This window comes from Brassica rapa, chromosome A07 (genome assembly GCF_000309985.2).
Source record: "Brassica rapa cultivar Chiifu-401-42 chromosome A07, CAAS_Brap_v3.01, whole genome shotgun sequence".
Classification (NCBI taxonomy): Eukaryota; Viridiplantae; Streptophyta; class Magnoliopsida; order Brassicales; family Brassicaceae; genus Brassica; species Brassica rapa.
Window position 1 is genome coordinate 25142762 of NC_024801.2, and position 16135 is coordinate 25158896.

Here is a 16135-nt window from a genome sequence, read left to right on the forward strand (position 1 = left end):
TAGCTTTTGCGCATGGCAGCTAGAATAAATGGACTGGCTTAACTACTAGCGGTTTTTAAGATGATAAGGTTTTGATTTATATAAGATTGTACTCTGCGCTCAACGTTTTGCTTCAGATAAGAACTTGGGCCGGGATAGGACTTGAGCATCCCCTACTAAAGTTGGCAAGAGACAATTGGGCTAAGATATACCATTGTTTTTAACTTCTCTGTTTGGTACAAAAGCACTAGAAGAACGCAATTACAGACCGATTTTTAAAGAAAACTTATTCACAACCCTGACAACATTTCGAGTGTCAGCTGTCAACAACAGCAAAACGTGAAAACTCCCAGAGCAATTTCTTGCCCCACAAGTAAAAAAAAAACTGTAGACTGTCACTCAAGCATGAGATTCTGAGGCCAAGGACCGTGGTTCTTCAATTATTAATCCATAAGATCAAAATTTAAAATCAGACTATGAGTATGTTGATCTAATTACAGTAGCTGCTCTGAGGACAGAACTCGAAGCTTGAAACCGGTAGAGACATATGTGAGGACCAGTCTGCCGGTTGGTTCAGGTCGAATTTCATTTTCTTTGGTTGGTTCTGGAATAACGGTTCTGTTTGGAACTCACAGACCATATCATCGATCATTGTCTGCAACTCCTCCAAGCTGTATTGCTTTTCCTGCACGCAACCATTATCACACCGTTAACGTGTGTATGAAGAAAAGAAAGGATTAAGAGTAAAAAGTTAAGCTACAAGAAAAAGAGCTCTACCTCTCTTCTCGTCTGAGCCATAAGTGAAACCATCTCTTCAACAAAATCATAGTATCCCTACATTAGTAACAGAAACAAATGAGCTACTTGTAATCAACAAAACATTCTATAATATCCTTAAATCGCAATTAACATTATTTAATACCTCATCTTCTTGAGTATCATACAGTCCCACATCGTACATACTTCGTTTCTTCTGATCCGACAACACTAAACAAAATCAAGTTGTTACCACACAACGTCGTCAGTCTCATAGATACAACAACAGAACAATCTCAAATCAAAAACTCTGAACCGATCCTTACCTGAATAAGCTTCTTGAATCAGCTGAAACCTTCGTTTTGCTTCTCCAGACCTAAAAGGATCTTTCGTCCATCGATCAGGATGCCATTTCTTCACAGAAGAAGAAAAAAAACAAACAAAAAAATGTAAGAACTGTTATCATGCTTTCATCTATACAGAGATTTCAAGCACACAAGAAGCAACGATGACGCACCATAGCCAGTTTGCGATAAGCTCGCCTTATCTCCTCCGCCGAGGAATTAACGGAGACGCCAAGAATCTCATAATAAGACGTTGCCTTAAAACCACCTTCCATTAATTTGGTTACAACTTATATATGTGATATAATTAATCTCTTAACACATTACATAGAACGGGAAAAATTATGAAGTTCTTGAGGCCTTATATAAAGTAAGGAGGTGACATCAATGGCGGTTATGTGGAAGAAGAATCCTACAACAGAATTTCTAGAACTTTTTCGGTGTCCAAAAAATATCTCGTCTCAAGAACGTTCCGGAACATGGTATCAACACTATGGCTTTGGATATTTTTAAGATTGGACGGCTACGATTGAATGGACGGTCATGTCATATCCAAAAATGACACGCGGGTTTAATTACTTTAAATGCGATATTGTGAGATATCTATGGGTTTCACTTTACTTGTCCGAAGCGGACAAGTCATGCTTCGGCGCACGCAAACTGCGGTGAACAGCACTAATATTTGTTTTTTTCCTTACTAATTTATACAAAACGTTTTCAGAAAAGTTTAGTGTTTCAAAAGATATTAACTCGTTTATAAGACAAATATCACCGTTACAATTTTCTTTTTGTTGGAAAAAAAGTACTAGAAATTTGATAATATCTCAAACTTAATCATATGATCTCTGTCTACTCATTTTTCTTTTCTCGTCATCGTTACTGTTATTATATTATAAAACTACCCATTTATAAAACGGACGAATGATGTAATTTGGGCATAAAATCAGCATAACCGTCATAACCAACATCACATTAAAGAAGTGGTGGTCACTTTTTTAACCAATTGGAGAACATCTCACCGTCGGAGACGGTATCTGCCGACCGCTCTCAAACCATTTTTGTGTATATGGACGTCGTTTTATAACGAATAACAGTTTTAGAGATCCAATGAAGTTTCTCTACGGGTCGTTCCACCCTTTTAATGTATCTATCCTCTGTTTTGTTGTTAACTTATGATATTTTCTAATTTTCTTTCCGTTGAGTTTACTTCCTATTGTAAGCGTCAAAGCCCATGTGGTCTTTAACTTAATATAAGCAATAGTTGGGCTAGTGGGGGCTTTGCAGGCGGAGCCTACCTAACTTTATCAAAGAAGAGGCATTTGAGAAAAGGTATTGTTAGTTGAAAGTTGACACTGACGGCAAACACACATTGGTAGCTGCATTGTTTTTTCTTTTACTTCTCTATTTCTTTGTATAATCCATCACCGATTACACCAAACATCATTCACTTATTCTAGATTTAATGAATATAATGACTTCATTCATGCATGCATTAGAATCATGCTACAAAATGTCGTGTACCATATTACCATCAGCGACTACGGAGTATTTTCAGAAAATAGTCTCCTTTTATAACAATACATTCTGTGTGTGTTTTAGTGGAGGATAGGAACTCCATCAATTTTATTGTTAGTGATTCAAATATCATACACCTAGCTCCCACATCCTTTTTTTTTCCTTTTCCACTAAACTAAAGTGGTTTTACTAGATCTTATACAAGTATTTAATAGGGTAATTTCATTTTTACCACAAGATACTTAACTATAATTATTTCTTGAATAAGATAGTTCGCTGCATCTTGTTCAAATATTAAATATATAAAAAGTTGAATTACAAAGGCTTCATTCATATACTGACCATTGCAAATTAATGTTGCTCGGCTAATATGTGTTTGTGGTTCAATCAGTTTTAGTTAGTATAATTTAGAATACCATTCATGACTTAAATGTTTAATCGAAACCCTTTTACGTGTAGTAAACTAATTAAAATTATCATTCCTAATTTCATGATAGCCTAAATTTTTCCTTTTATTATATATCCGGTGATGAGTTTTTCGTTTCGTTTCAAAAACTGTTATGCATGAGACGCATGTGAAATGTGGAACATGGGAAACTTGGTTTCAGACTTTTTGGTACATGCACATATTTGGATATACCTTAAGATGTTGTCCCAGCTTGCTAGTGTTTGATTTTGCTATTTAACGATAACATACTATTGTTCTCAAGTCATTTACTATCTCTATCATGATCCAAAAAATTAGATCTGCCTCGCATTCTATTAATCCAATCATAAAAAGGGAGAAAGAAGTATAAAAAATTAACATGTAGTTAATCTTATTGGTATCATTTCATTCAAGAATTTAACATTTTACCCAAAAAAATTCATTTGATTCAAGAATTCAAGATAGACTATTGGATGGTTCACACATTGCATATCTCGTCTGGTATATTTGGATGAACTTTTATAGAAGTACAGTGATCTATTTAAATTACTGGTCAACATTGAACCCCATGATAAAACTAATGTTTACTAAAAAAAAAAAAACTAAATACAATTTGCATGCATAACATCTTTCAATGGACAAAGGGGTAGTTCCTGAACCTACCACATCAAGATTCGTTAAAAAGAGACTACATTTAAATATTGATACGAAAAATTAATGTAAAAGGAACGGTGGGAAGACATGAATCACGCGTCGAAGACACACCTACCCGGAGGGTTTTTAGAGAGGCAACAAAGAGACAAACAAAGAGATGTGAGTTTGGTTTGGTTTTGGGTTTTTAGGGGGTTGGTAGGGTTTGAGGTCCATATGCCTCGATCTTTCTCTTCTTTTTCCTTTTAATCTTTATTACAAAATTCGTCTAATTAAATCCACTCCGTGATCCATCGAACCATGCATACATAGTAACATATATATACTATAATCCCAGCGAAGTTGTTGGATTCAGTGCAAACACTTGTCAAAGGAGCAGTCCCGATCTGATTCCATCTTATTTTCGTTGTCTATTCGACCTTGGCTTTGGCTTTTACCATCACATATACAACTCTTTAAATAAAAAATGTTATTCAATCACATATATCTTAGCTCTACGGTCAGAATAGATACCAGATACAAACTTTCGATTCCTTAGGAAGTAACGACTCTAACTATACTTTGTCTATGTACAAGTTGTGAGAAATATCCATCGTCAGATAATTAAAAACACTATTGACAGGCTTAATTAAACTATCAATAAATACGGCAACTTTTTCACCTCATGATACACGTAAGTTCTGTAGATGCATACATTTTTAACAGTCATGCATATACTTATCATAACTTATGGTTTTGCGTATGTGGGGATTCAACAAACATGCTTAGCTATATGGAACTCTCTCACGTCAATATGTATATTAATATGTTTTGCATATACACATATCATACACAATAGGTAACCATTACCCTCAAACCGGATTAACCAAATTCTTAATTTAACACGGATGTTTCTATATATATTTAGGTCTTTCATGTCATTAGTTTCTATATACAGTTGTTTCTTCATATCGAATGTAAAACTTTATACAAAACTAAGAGAGAAAATCTCTATCTATATGACCATATAAATTTTGTAAATATGTTGAGAAAAAAATAAGACTTATAATCATACATACGTTCAATCCTTATATATATAGTACTATTGTATTATATATATACGTGTGTGCCTGTGATAAAACTATTTATGTTAAACCATAATTAAAAGAAGCAAAACCTCAGAAGCTAAATGTTTATATCGTCATCCAGATCAATCACAACTCGACACCATGGTTGATGATAAGAAGGATGCATGAATGAAATAATCGATAAGGGTTATAATTTAGGGTTTCGAGGACAGATCGAGGCCAAGGTCGAACAGACAACGAAACAAAGATGAGAACAAATAAGATTGCTCACTTTGACAAGCCTAGCATCGAACCCAACCACTTTTGATCATCATCATCTCCGTCTTCTCTTCTGATATCTACCATGTATTTTTTATTTTTTTGAGTCTCAATATTATTCTTAAGAGGTTATAAGAAAAATAAGATATTTTTGTGAAGGAGGACTGAGGAACCCTAGATACTTTATAGAAGAAGATATACAGTGGAGGTGGAGGTTCCACGCAGCCAACGATGACTTTATATAAGGAATACGACGAGGCTTGATAAAACATCTGGAGTAGAGAGCCTCGCACGTGTCAACCAATCACACGAACCATTTGGTTTGTTGACTCACGGGTGGTTCGTGTGCATGCGTTTTCAATTCTATTTCGACCGTGCGACATATACATACACCCACACACATTTTATACAGTTTTACACATATACACTGTACCGTACCTACCAACGTTTCACATGAACAAAATAAAAATAAAAAGCGTACTAGATTGATCGTGATGTGAAGATTCGAGGCCACATGTGCATAGTTATAACTAGATTTCCTGTGTTGAAACTTGATACAAGTCTGATCAGTAATAACCAAATTGCATGTTTCACCAAACTATCTCATTTTTAAGACTAGTATGAGTTTTTAACATATGAAATCTAGTTATAACTACGCACATGGGTCATGGGTCGTGTCGAATCTTTATATCGATAATGACCACACGAAAAAACAGCTATATATAACCCCATATTATATGTTTCACCAACTAATATTGATCTCTAATATATATAACAAAAGTACACGAAGCATTATCATTGTTTTATGATAATCATAGATTTCGTGAATATGTGCTTTGAAAATCTTATCAATTATTTCAAGTTTGTGTGTGTGTTGAGGAGTAGACTTCAATTTATTTCAAAAAGAGCATCAGTGTACCATGTTTCAGCTTTATTTGGAACGTTACTGTTGTGCCGTTAGTGATAGTACAATGATGAACCTCAATTATTCTGAGACGAGTTAATTCATGTGCTTGGTAATCCTTTTTCTTCGGTATCTTGTTTGTCGTCTTTTGTTTTATATACGATTGTGTGTATTCCTCTTTCACTATCAAAAAGTGTTTGTAACGAGCACATCAGAGTGTTACAAAAAAAAAAGTGTTACAAAAAAAAACGAGCACATCAGCTCTAAATAACGAGAAATACAATATAAATATTTTTTTAAAACTAAAAAGAAATAACTGCTTACAAGTTCGGTAAGTATTTACTCATGCCGACTTCAATTAAATTTTCAACAATATCAATTTATTTATAAATAATTTACAAATTAATCTCATCTGAATTTTCCACCAAACCTTGTTGCTGAAGAAGACTCAAGTTTTCCCCACCTACCAGTTGCGCAAGCTTCCATAAACCTTCCACGTCATATTAAAATCCAGTCTATATTTTCATGGTACTTATTACTATTAGATCTAACTAAAGTTCCCTCTTACATAAAGTTTGTATCCAGTGACTTTTATTGTCTTCAAAATCTACCATCTGTCATATTTATGGAAAAACGAAAAAAAAATCAAAAGTCATGATAGTGTTGTACAGTTCCGGGTGTGCAACCAGTTTCAACTATCATCTAGGGTCAATATGCAGTATTATCCTTTCAGTTAACATATATGAAAAAGCTGAACTAAAAGCGAGATTTAAGTGATTATCGAATTCATCACATGCCTAGTGTTGAGAAAGTATCACCTGATTAATATTTACCCTATTAACTTTTATATAATTGTAGACTAAATTTATAGTGGGTTTCAAATGTTAGCAATTATTGGGCCTTAAAATCTGAATGGGATCTATTCGAATAATAGTAACTACTGGGCGTCTAAATATGATACCCAAGCTAAGCCCACTATCAGTGACAAGTACAAGCATACTAAGTTTTTTTCAGGAAATTATATATAATGTTACCCTTTTTTGTTCCAGTTCCTTTCAGTTTTTAATGTTTTACTTTGTGTTGTTCAAAAAAAAAAATGTTTTACTTTGTTAGAGGATATAAACAAATTAAATATTCAAGAGAATAGGTGAAAAAGTTGGTGAAACCATTGAATTTTTACAGCTTTTGGGCACTCGATAGATGATCAATCGAAGAGTTAATGTGCCCCCTCTCTGACTTTAGAGTTAAAAGTAAAATTGAAATGTTGGGTCAAATTACCGACGCGTCGTAATAGACCTTCTGGTGTTTTTATTTTCTACGAACATAACAGCTTTAATTGACTTCAGACTATCAATTGCTTAGAAAATTGTCCCATTCTTTTGTTTTAAAGAAATAAATTCATTTTATTTTCCGTTTATATTAAATGTTGTAATGTGCGCAATACGAATTTATGCATTATTTTACAACTGCAGTATAAACTCAATCAATTAATAAAAATATATATTTTATGATGTATATTTTTCATTATATTTATATTCTATGATGTATATTTTTTATAAATAAAATATATCAAATAATCTCCAAAATAGATAAAATTCAGATATATAAAATTAATTAATATAATTCTGTGAAATCAAACATTTTTTATTTGAAACATAAATATATTTGAAACATAAATAGAAAATTGTTTTAAAATTAAATATTGTGATAATTTAATAAAATATTACAACTTATATTATTTATTTTTAGAGTTTTCATTGCACATACTAATTTTGTATAATAAAAATTAGCTAAAATTTATAACATTCGGATGACTCTATGGATTACAGGATTAGGCACTAGGCTGATAGCTACGAAACTGTATTATCAATCGATGTATTTCCCAAAAGTGACCTTTTTCCACTCTTTTGGTTTGGTCATTTCCATTTCTAATTCCAATTCTGTCTGTTCCGTTTTTCTCCACGTTTTCACTTTATAAGATCATGGTCGGCTTAAGATTTACTAAGGGTACGAATAGTAATGTACGTGACAAATGCAAAACATTGTGATATGATTTTAATAGTAACAAAAAATATTGATACATACTATTCACCGCGGTGCAGTATGAATGCGGTCTGTAACACTCACATAGGAATCTTAAATTTAAAATATTCCGCAAAACTTAGTAGTACATATTTCATTTTGCTCTTTTTATAATATGCTATTAGGTAATAATTTGCACTGCGTGTGGAACGAAATATCAGATAAAAAATTTATTAAATAAATATGTTTTAAGTAATTTTAAATAACAACAAAAAATATTTAAATATACTTTAATGATTTGGTTAATTGTAAAATTCAATTTAATAAAGTATAATATTATTGCTAAAATTTGAAATTAAAAAAGATATTGATTTTTAAAATGTTATATAATTTGATTTAAATGATATTAAGATATAAGTATATATACATTTTTAATGAAAATCTATTAAATTAGGTTTCATACTCATGGTTTGTGATCATTTATACATTTTTATAACCTTTGTGTGATTCTAAAAGTTTTCTAAGCCCAATGACTAATCACGAAGAGGTCCATAGAAATTCGGGTTTTTTTGCCACTATGTATGACCAAGGAAAATCAAATCCATAGCGGAAGCTCCAACTGGAACTTCTTTACTAATAGGCCAAGACCACTTCATTATCATTTATATATTTTTATAAAAAAATATTTTGAATTATTACTCAAAAAAATTAATGTGAGATTTTTAACAATTTTAATAATTTTTAATTATTTTAAAACTTTAAATGAAATAAATACAAAAATATAAAATTTTATTATATGGTCAATGTGATTGTTTAATTTGTTTTAGCAATAGTACAATAAACAAAAATGATGGAAGATATAAAAGTTGTTATCATATTTTTATTATTAAGTATTATTAGCTATCATAGATATTTTAAATGACATTTAATGTGCTATGTAAGAATGCATATATGAAGATATGTTAGCATTTTTGTGAAAAACATTGCGGTTATAACACGTCAGTTTTTTGTGAGAAATATCGTGGTGATGACATCTCATCGTTGCACTCTCAAAAGGCTTCTCAAATAATATACTAGACATGTATACATTTTAAACTATGATCCCCAATTTTCAATTTTTCATTTATTTTGTGCTTTTTTATTTATAATTTTACTAAAAAAAATATTTGTCTCTGATATTTTTCTAAACACTTTGTCCACCGCTAATTTTGATTTCGCATTTTTAGTTCTCAGCATCTTCTCGCCGGAGCTATAAAAAGTTAAACCCTTCTTTTTTTCTTTGTAATTCGTCTAAGGATATAATGATGTTTTTGGAACAGCCGGTTTGGCGAATCCAAGGCTTATTTCATCTCAGCTTTGTATATACGGTGATAGTGTTGTTGTGCTCTTGCATGTCTGGTTTCCTAAAGACATATCCATTTCTGCTCGTAAATATTGGAAATTTTTTATATCGATCTTTTATTGATGAAGGGGGAACATAAAATTGGTAGGTAATGTGTAGTTGTGAGTAGAGGTTGGAGGAGTTTGAACTGCTAGTCCCCAAGAATGATTGATGTTGTGAAATCAACGACGAATGCGTGAAAAGGTTCTCTCACAGATGTTGATTATGGTTATAGTTATAGTCTCCACTCAGACTCCTTTCTCCCTCATTCGATAAGCTCCTTAAACCTTTCCACTTGCAGGCTTTCATTAATTTTTAGCGTTTTTGTTTTTTTGGTGGCTATTTCATTTGTGTGCTTTTGTGTGTTTGTTCTTCTGAATTCTCGTTTTTTTTTGCGGTGGCTCGACGATGTACTTAGACATAGTATGCATGTTTTTCGGTAGAGGGTGATAAGTTTTATGGGCTTCCAACTTAAAACCAATTGGCAGTAAGTGGAGAGGCCCAAGTCATGTATATATTTCTCAAGTCCTTTACATATTTCCAATGTGGGATCTTCTCTGCAACACTCTCCCTCAAGATAATAGTGCGTATACCCATTAATCTCGCATAATCCATCATACCCCTTCAGAGACAATGCTTTTTTTCTAGCGATCTCGGTGAAACTGAGCCTTTTATTAGCCATCAGCTAATAGGATGATCAGATCACTTTCCGGACCGGATTAATGGGTTAGGGTGTAAGCCTACCATGATAAGTTTCGTGGGCTTCCAACTTAAAACCAATTGACAATAAGTGGAGTGGTCCAAGTCTTTTATATATTTCTCAAGTCTTTTATATATTTTCAATGTGAGATCTTCTCTCCAGAAACTTGTCATGGTATCAGAGTCCAATCCATGCAGTCCAACACGATCCACATCGATCCCGAAATTGGCCCATCGATCTTTGTTCGAACATCATGAGATTGACGCTCAAAGAACGATCATCTCAAGGAGATGTAGTAGACACAAAGTGCGTCTCACATTGGTAGTTGGAATGGATCCTAAGCAATATATAAGATAGATGGGTCACTCCTCTTATCACCAATCGGCAGTAAGTTAAGTGGCCCAAATCATTTATATATTTCTCAAATCCCTTACATATTTTCAATGTAAGATTTTTTTCCAAATTGATTTTAAGTTTGAAGTCTAGTAAACTTATTAAAATCTCACATTCGAATAATTCAAATAGACAGTTAGAAATTTGGAGTGCTTTTTTTTGCTTTAGACTTTTATGAACTAATTATTTTTATATCTATCTGAACCTTTTGGGAGATTGTAATTGTGTCACTTCTTATTTTATTTCTTGTCTTTAAAAAAGAAAAACAAAATTCTGCAATTCTATTAGTAAACAACAAATTTCATAAAAAAATCTTTTTAAAACTTTTAGTTTACAAAAGCTGATTTTTTGGAAAAAAATACAGTTTTAATAATTTCGAATATTTTTTCTTGTATACATACGCGTACAAATACAAAAAGAATGTACCGCGTTAAAGCTGGTGTGAACTAATAGTTATCCCACTCTTTACATTCACATCTGTTAAAAAGCATGACACGATCACGATCCAATGCCACACCATTTATTCCCATCTTTGTTTATTTTTAAATTACATATATAATTCATTATTTCAAAACGTTTTCTTTGGGCAATTCAAACAGTACATTTTTTTTTCCTGTGTCAACATTCAGTTTGCGTTATCGAACCGACGAAGATGGGACTTATATCAGAGCAATTTGGAATATCTTATGGTTAGAGCTGCTAATTCATATATATTCCAAATCGTATATTTTTTTTTCTTTTTTCCTTTGTCAACATTCAGTTTGCGTTTATCGGAACCGACGAAGATGGGAATTATATCAGAGCAATTTGGAATATTTTATGGGTAGAGCTGCTCTATATTCAGGCCTGTCTATATTATATAAAATGTACCATGTATGATGTAACATACCTATCCATCATAACGAAGATTGAATAATAATAGACTTCAACAAACTGACGAGATTCCACGTAGTCAATTTGTCAAATCCAGTTTTTTTTTGTCAAATCCAGTTACTTAAATAGAAAATTTTATATAAAAATAAAAGCTTGTAAAGTATGACCGTTCGAATTTATAGTATTTCCCATATAAAATTTTGTTTTTCTTCGTTGGTGTCCTTTTCTGTATTTATATTTTGATGAATATATAGATTTCATAATTAGTGCACATGAAAAAGAGAGAATCTCCATTTAGAGAAAATAAAGGAAAAAGTGAAATGCACGGTGAGATGCATGAATCATTGTTAAATGGACTTAAAACAAGCGCAAAAACCATGGATAATGACACTAAATAATTAAATTATTCGAATATATCCGCGAGTTCATAATTATTTGGTAGAAAAATAAAATGCGTATCGTCAAAACTTTTTTGTAATGACCTCATAGAGTGATTAGCTAATGTGCCCACTCAACTACTCATAAGTGCAATAAAATCTGTTTTAAAATTAAATATAAGAACTCAAAGTTATTTAACCTTGGCTGTTCGATGCGATTGTGGTGAGAGAGAAAAAAGTGCACAATGGCATCAGTGGAATGTAACACCACATGAGATCACGCCTCAGTTTCTTATTCCCCGCCATTGTTAGTGTTGTGATGACTAGTTTGCCAATATGTTATATCAGCGAATGGGAAAAGGAATAGTTCTCAATAGCATATTTTTTTTTTTTGCTAACCGAGTATCCTACCTCCACCAAGGTGGTCCAGACTAGAGACCGAAGTGAGCATGGACGCTGCCAGGGCGTGACCATGTGGCTCACCGTGTAACGGTCTTCGGTCTCAGATACTACAGCCTATATGTAAATTTCGCAGTGACCAAGATTCGAACCAAGGCGGGCACTCCAGCTGGAGCTCTTATACACAGTGCCGGCCCTTGCACGAAGCTGACGAAGCAACCGCTTGCGGCCGTAAAATTTATATATTAAATCCGGCCACATGTTACAGATGTTTTCTGTAGTCCAGTGGTAAACTCATGTTCACATAATCAAAAGATCATGGGTTCGACAACCAACAGCCATGATTCCACTTTCTACTTGTTCTTTTTATTTTTTTCTATTTAAAAAAGTGACCACAATTTTTTTTTTTGCATCCAGCCTTTCAAATTCTAGGACCGGCTCTGCTTATACCACTAGACCAAAGCAACTTGGTTCTCAATAGCATATTTGACAATAAAATGTGTGTTGTGCAAGAAATGTATCTCATCAAATATTGTATCTCATCATATATTATTTGTTTTATATAAATGATTTATAATCTCCATTGAAGATTGAGATATTTAATTTTTCATATCTAAATAGCCAAATAGACTTTTTGATTAATCATGAAATGTGTAACATAATCTTGCCCTTTCAGGATATAATAATACTCACCGCCTCCAATAGACAAAAATAAGCAATTAAACATAATTTTGTAACATATGCATCATCTTATACATGTAAGCAGTTTGGTTTATACAATGATGATGGATGATTTCTGAATAAATATTTTTTTTGTCAACTTCTGAATAAATACTTAGCACACAATTAAATAACAATCGGACAGTTAGTCCGCAGAAAAACCGAAGTTATAATTAAACGAAGGCAGAGTTGGAAAGGTAACACCAAAGTGGGCCCCTTGCACCCTGAAATTGACGCAGACATTATCATATTTCACGAAAGATCCATCAAGTTAAGACACTCATTTCGAAAGTGCGGTCAAACCGAAAGTGTGAAGTGATATACTAGTATTTCGCAACCATATAAACTTAATAATTGTATAAAAATTATGCAACCATTTGGGTCAGTTTAACCATGTTCTTTCTTTCTTTTTATGAAATACAAAATTTTAGTACAATTATAAATTCACACCGTGCACACTTTTAAGGTTCATCAAATAACTACATTTTGTGTAAAATGTTTATCTGAGAACTCAAAGATAGATTTGGGTGAATGGATGTAGGCACTAGCTAGGCAGTTCATCAGTTGAACGTCGGATTAATTTTATTTGCTAATTGATGTCTTGGCTCACATCTTTTTCTATTTTAGTTGGTTTGGAAAACGTGAGACTATAACATAGTCGTGAAGGTTCTTGAAAATTTTCTGACATGAATAAAAAAAATTATCGTGACTGATCGAAGAAAAAAAATCTAACCAGAAGAAAATTCATAAGTTTAGTTTTGGGGTTGATTTGGAAGTGACCGCGTGATCAAATATAATGGTTTATTAAAATAAACTTACAAGAGATTATATAAAATAGATTTGAGTTTCTGGAAGAGGGTAAGAACTCTCCAACAAGCAAATATGAAATGTTAAAAAAAAGAAGCTAATCTGCTGAAGAGAGTTCTTCGCAACTTGGGACTTAGGAAAAACGGAAGGTAGATGTTATCTATGAGGATATCTCCAATAACATACAAAAATTATTTCTATATTTTACTCAAAAATAAAATAATTCTATTTTCAAGTGAAATATAAAAAAATTGTGTACTATTGGAGATGATCACAGTCATTTTATTTTGTTATTATTCGTTTATTAAAACATAAAAGAGAATATTTATGAAGAACAATTTATCTATGTATTTATGAAGAACAATTTATCTATGTATTAGGATTATATTTTTGAGTAGTCCAGTTGGTCGTTTACCTAATAACATGGCACCAAAAATTAGTTTATAAGTGTGTAGATTTACTTGACTTATGATATTAATATGTAGTCTTTAGCACATGTATCACTAGTTTTTTTTTAAACACTCACTATTTTTTTTTGTTTTGGACAAAAAAGACTCATTAGTTATATAATTGTTCGGACAAGATTTTGGATCACTCATGTGTGTAATGCTGTGTCCCAAGATTCAATATTTTTGTTGTTGTTTTAGTGGTAGTTCGAGAGAAAGGAAAGTTGTACTCAACGAACGAGATGAATAGTGGATATGTTTTGGTTTGATCCCTTTCTCCTTTCTCACGAATAGATTATTTACAGAGAATATATGCTATCATATATTAATATTTATACAGTATATTGGTTTTTATTATATATAAATTTTTATTTATTGAAATAATACCAGTACCAAAATAACTGTTTTAACGATTATTAATCTAGTACTGATCTTATCTCGTCGGCCCTATTAAGTTTATTAAGTTCAAACCAATAATCATTCTCATAAAAAGTTTAGAAAATACAACAACCTCCGAAAACTAAAACGGGATAGTGGCTTCTCAGTCTCATCAACCTTTATGTTCAAAGAAAATAACTTATTTTTCCTGTTTTCGAAATCATATGTTAACTATAAGACACTAAAAATCCACATCAAGTTTTTAAATTAAAAATTTAAATCATACAATTTATCTCGCCCAAAAAGGCATATCATATGTTATCAATTGGGTATTCATATATTATGATTTCAAATATGTAGGTTAGATCGTCTATTAAAATTTCATATATTACGAATTCAATATTTTATATATAGTTATTAGATACACTGTTATTAGCGATTTAAAAATACCGCCGTGACTCTATATTTAGAAATTTTCAGTTCCCTTTGTATTCTAAAATGTTTGAATATAATTATCTCATATGCTTGAAAATAATTGTCTCATATGCTTATCAGCACTAATAAGGCGTTAATCATATGCTTGATAAAAAAAGAAACAATAAATTTATTTGCATTTTGCAATAGGGATAATTTGTAAATTACTCCAAAAACAGTTTGCAATTTGATAATTACATCTTCTATATTTTTTTTTGAAAACTACACTTTCTTAAATCTGAATTTACCTTTTTATCCAAATTAGATATTTCAATAATTAGGATATAAATCCGAAATTAATAAAAATATTATAATTATTTATGTTTAAGATAGATATGTGTTTTAAGATAAATATATATTATTTAACTATAGTTCTATGTACGCACACTGTTCTGTTTATTTTTGCTCTCTTGCTTACGTTTATATGCCTGGTTCATATTCTATTAAACAATTAGATATAGAATATCTTCTCATGCAATGTTTCTCTAGTAATTTTCTTCATCAAAGACTTGTGTAAAGTAGACATTATCAAGCGAAGGCAAATATGATATTTTTTTTTTGAAAAAAAGAAACACAAACTGATCGAGAGAATGATAGAAAGCTGGAGTTGAAGATTCGTGTGATAAAAAAACTTTTGTGTTCGTTGGTTTGACAGGTTCAAGCTGTGTATACAAATGAGGACAGACGAAAGAATCAAATATTTCTTGTAGGTTTTAAGATGTGGTAGAATTACGGGCCTGCCTTCTTCTATATGCAAAATGAATAGTTGAAAAACTCTTATTAGAAAAAGACTTATGTTTTTAAAGTGGGAGAAGTCGTTTATCTCAGTGAAACACCCAGGAAGTTGTGGCTTCTATTACAAGAGAGAGCCTAGACTATTAACTTAAATCTTTGTTTGGATACAGACACGGTTCAAATATGTATTATGATCTGATGGATCAAAAACTCTTTTTTAGTGAGTTTTAACATAACCTGAAAGTTCTAATTGCAACTTAGTTTCAAACCTAACTCATTCATGATTCCTGTATGGAGTTCTCTCATGGTATCAGTCAGATAAGATAAGATATGGAACTAGAACGAACATTTGGACACATACGTCGAACTTAAACAGAAGCAGAGTTTTTCAAAGGTGTAGAACAAATGGAAAACATAACAAATGTTGAGGAGAACAGAAAACGAGATGGAGAAGAGAAGACGAGTTGGCGACTGTAATTCTTTTATTTTCTTAACAAATATTATAAAGATATGGAAGAGATACTGTGTA

At 31.9% G+C, this 16135-nt stretch overlaps 1 protein-coding gene across 1 annotated transcript; it reads right to left on the reverse strand.

Annotated features, from left to right (window-relative positions):
• Positions 1 to 175: 175 nt before the first annotated feature.
• LOC103831630 (chaperone protein DnaJ) lies at positions 176 to 1508 on the reverse strand. Its single transcript, XM_009107518.3, has 5 exons — positions 1253 to 1508; positions 1062 to 1149; positions 902 to 966; positions 757 to 813; positions 176 to 664 (listed from the first exon to the last, which is right to left on the reverse strand). Exons 1-5 carry the CDS (start codon positions 1352 to 1354, stop codon positions 470 to 472), a joined length of 507 nt encoding a protein of 168 aa, XP_009105766.1. The 5' UTR covers positions 1355 to 1508; the 3' UTR covers positions 176 to 469.
• Positions 1509 to 16135: the final 14627 nt, after the last annotated feature.

Bases quoted from the DNA above. Each gene is read 5' to 3' on its own strand.
- LOC103831630 (XM_009107518.3), bottom strand. From the start codon at position 1,354: ATGGAAGGTGGTTTTAAGGCAACGTCTTATTATGAGATTCTTGGCGTC. The intron at 967-1,061 runs GTAAGGATCGGT...GATTTTGTTTAG, and splicing joins GATTCAAGAAGCTTATTCAG to TGTTGTCGGATCAGAAGAAA. The intron at 665-756 runs GTAGAGCTCTTT...GGTTGCGTGCAG, and splicing joins TGGCTCAGACGAGAAGAGAG to GAAAAGCAATACAGCTTGGA.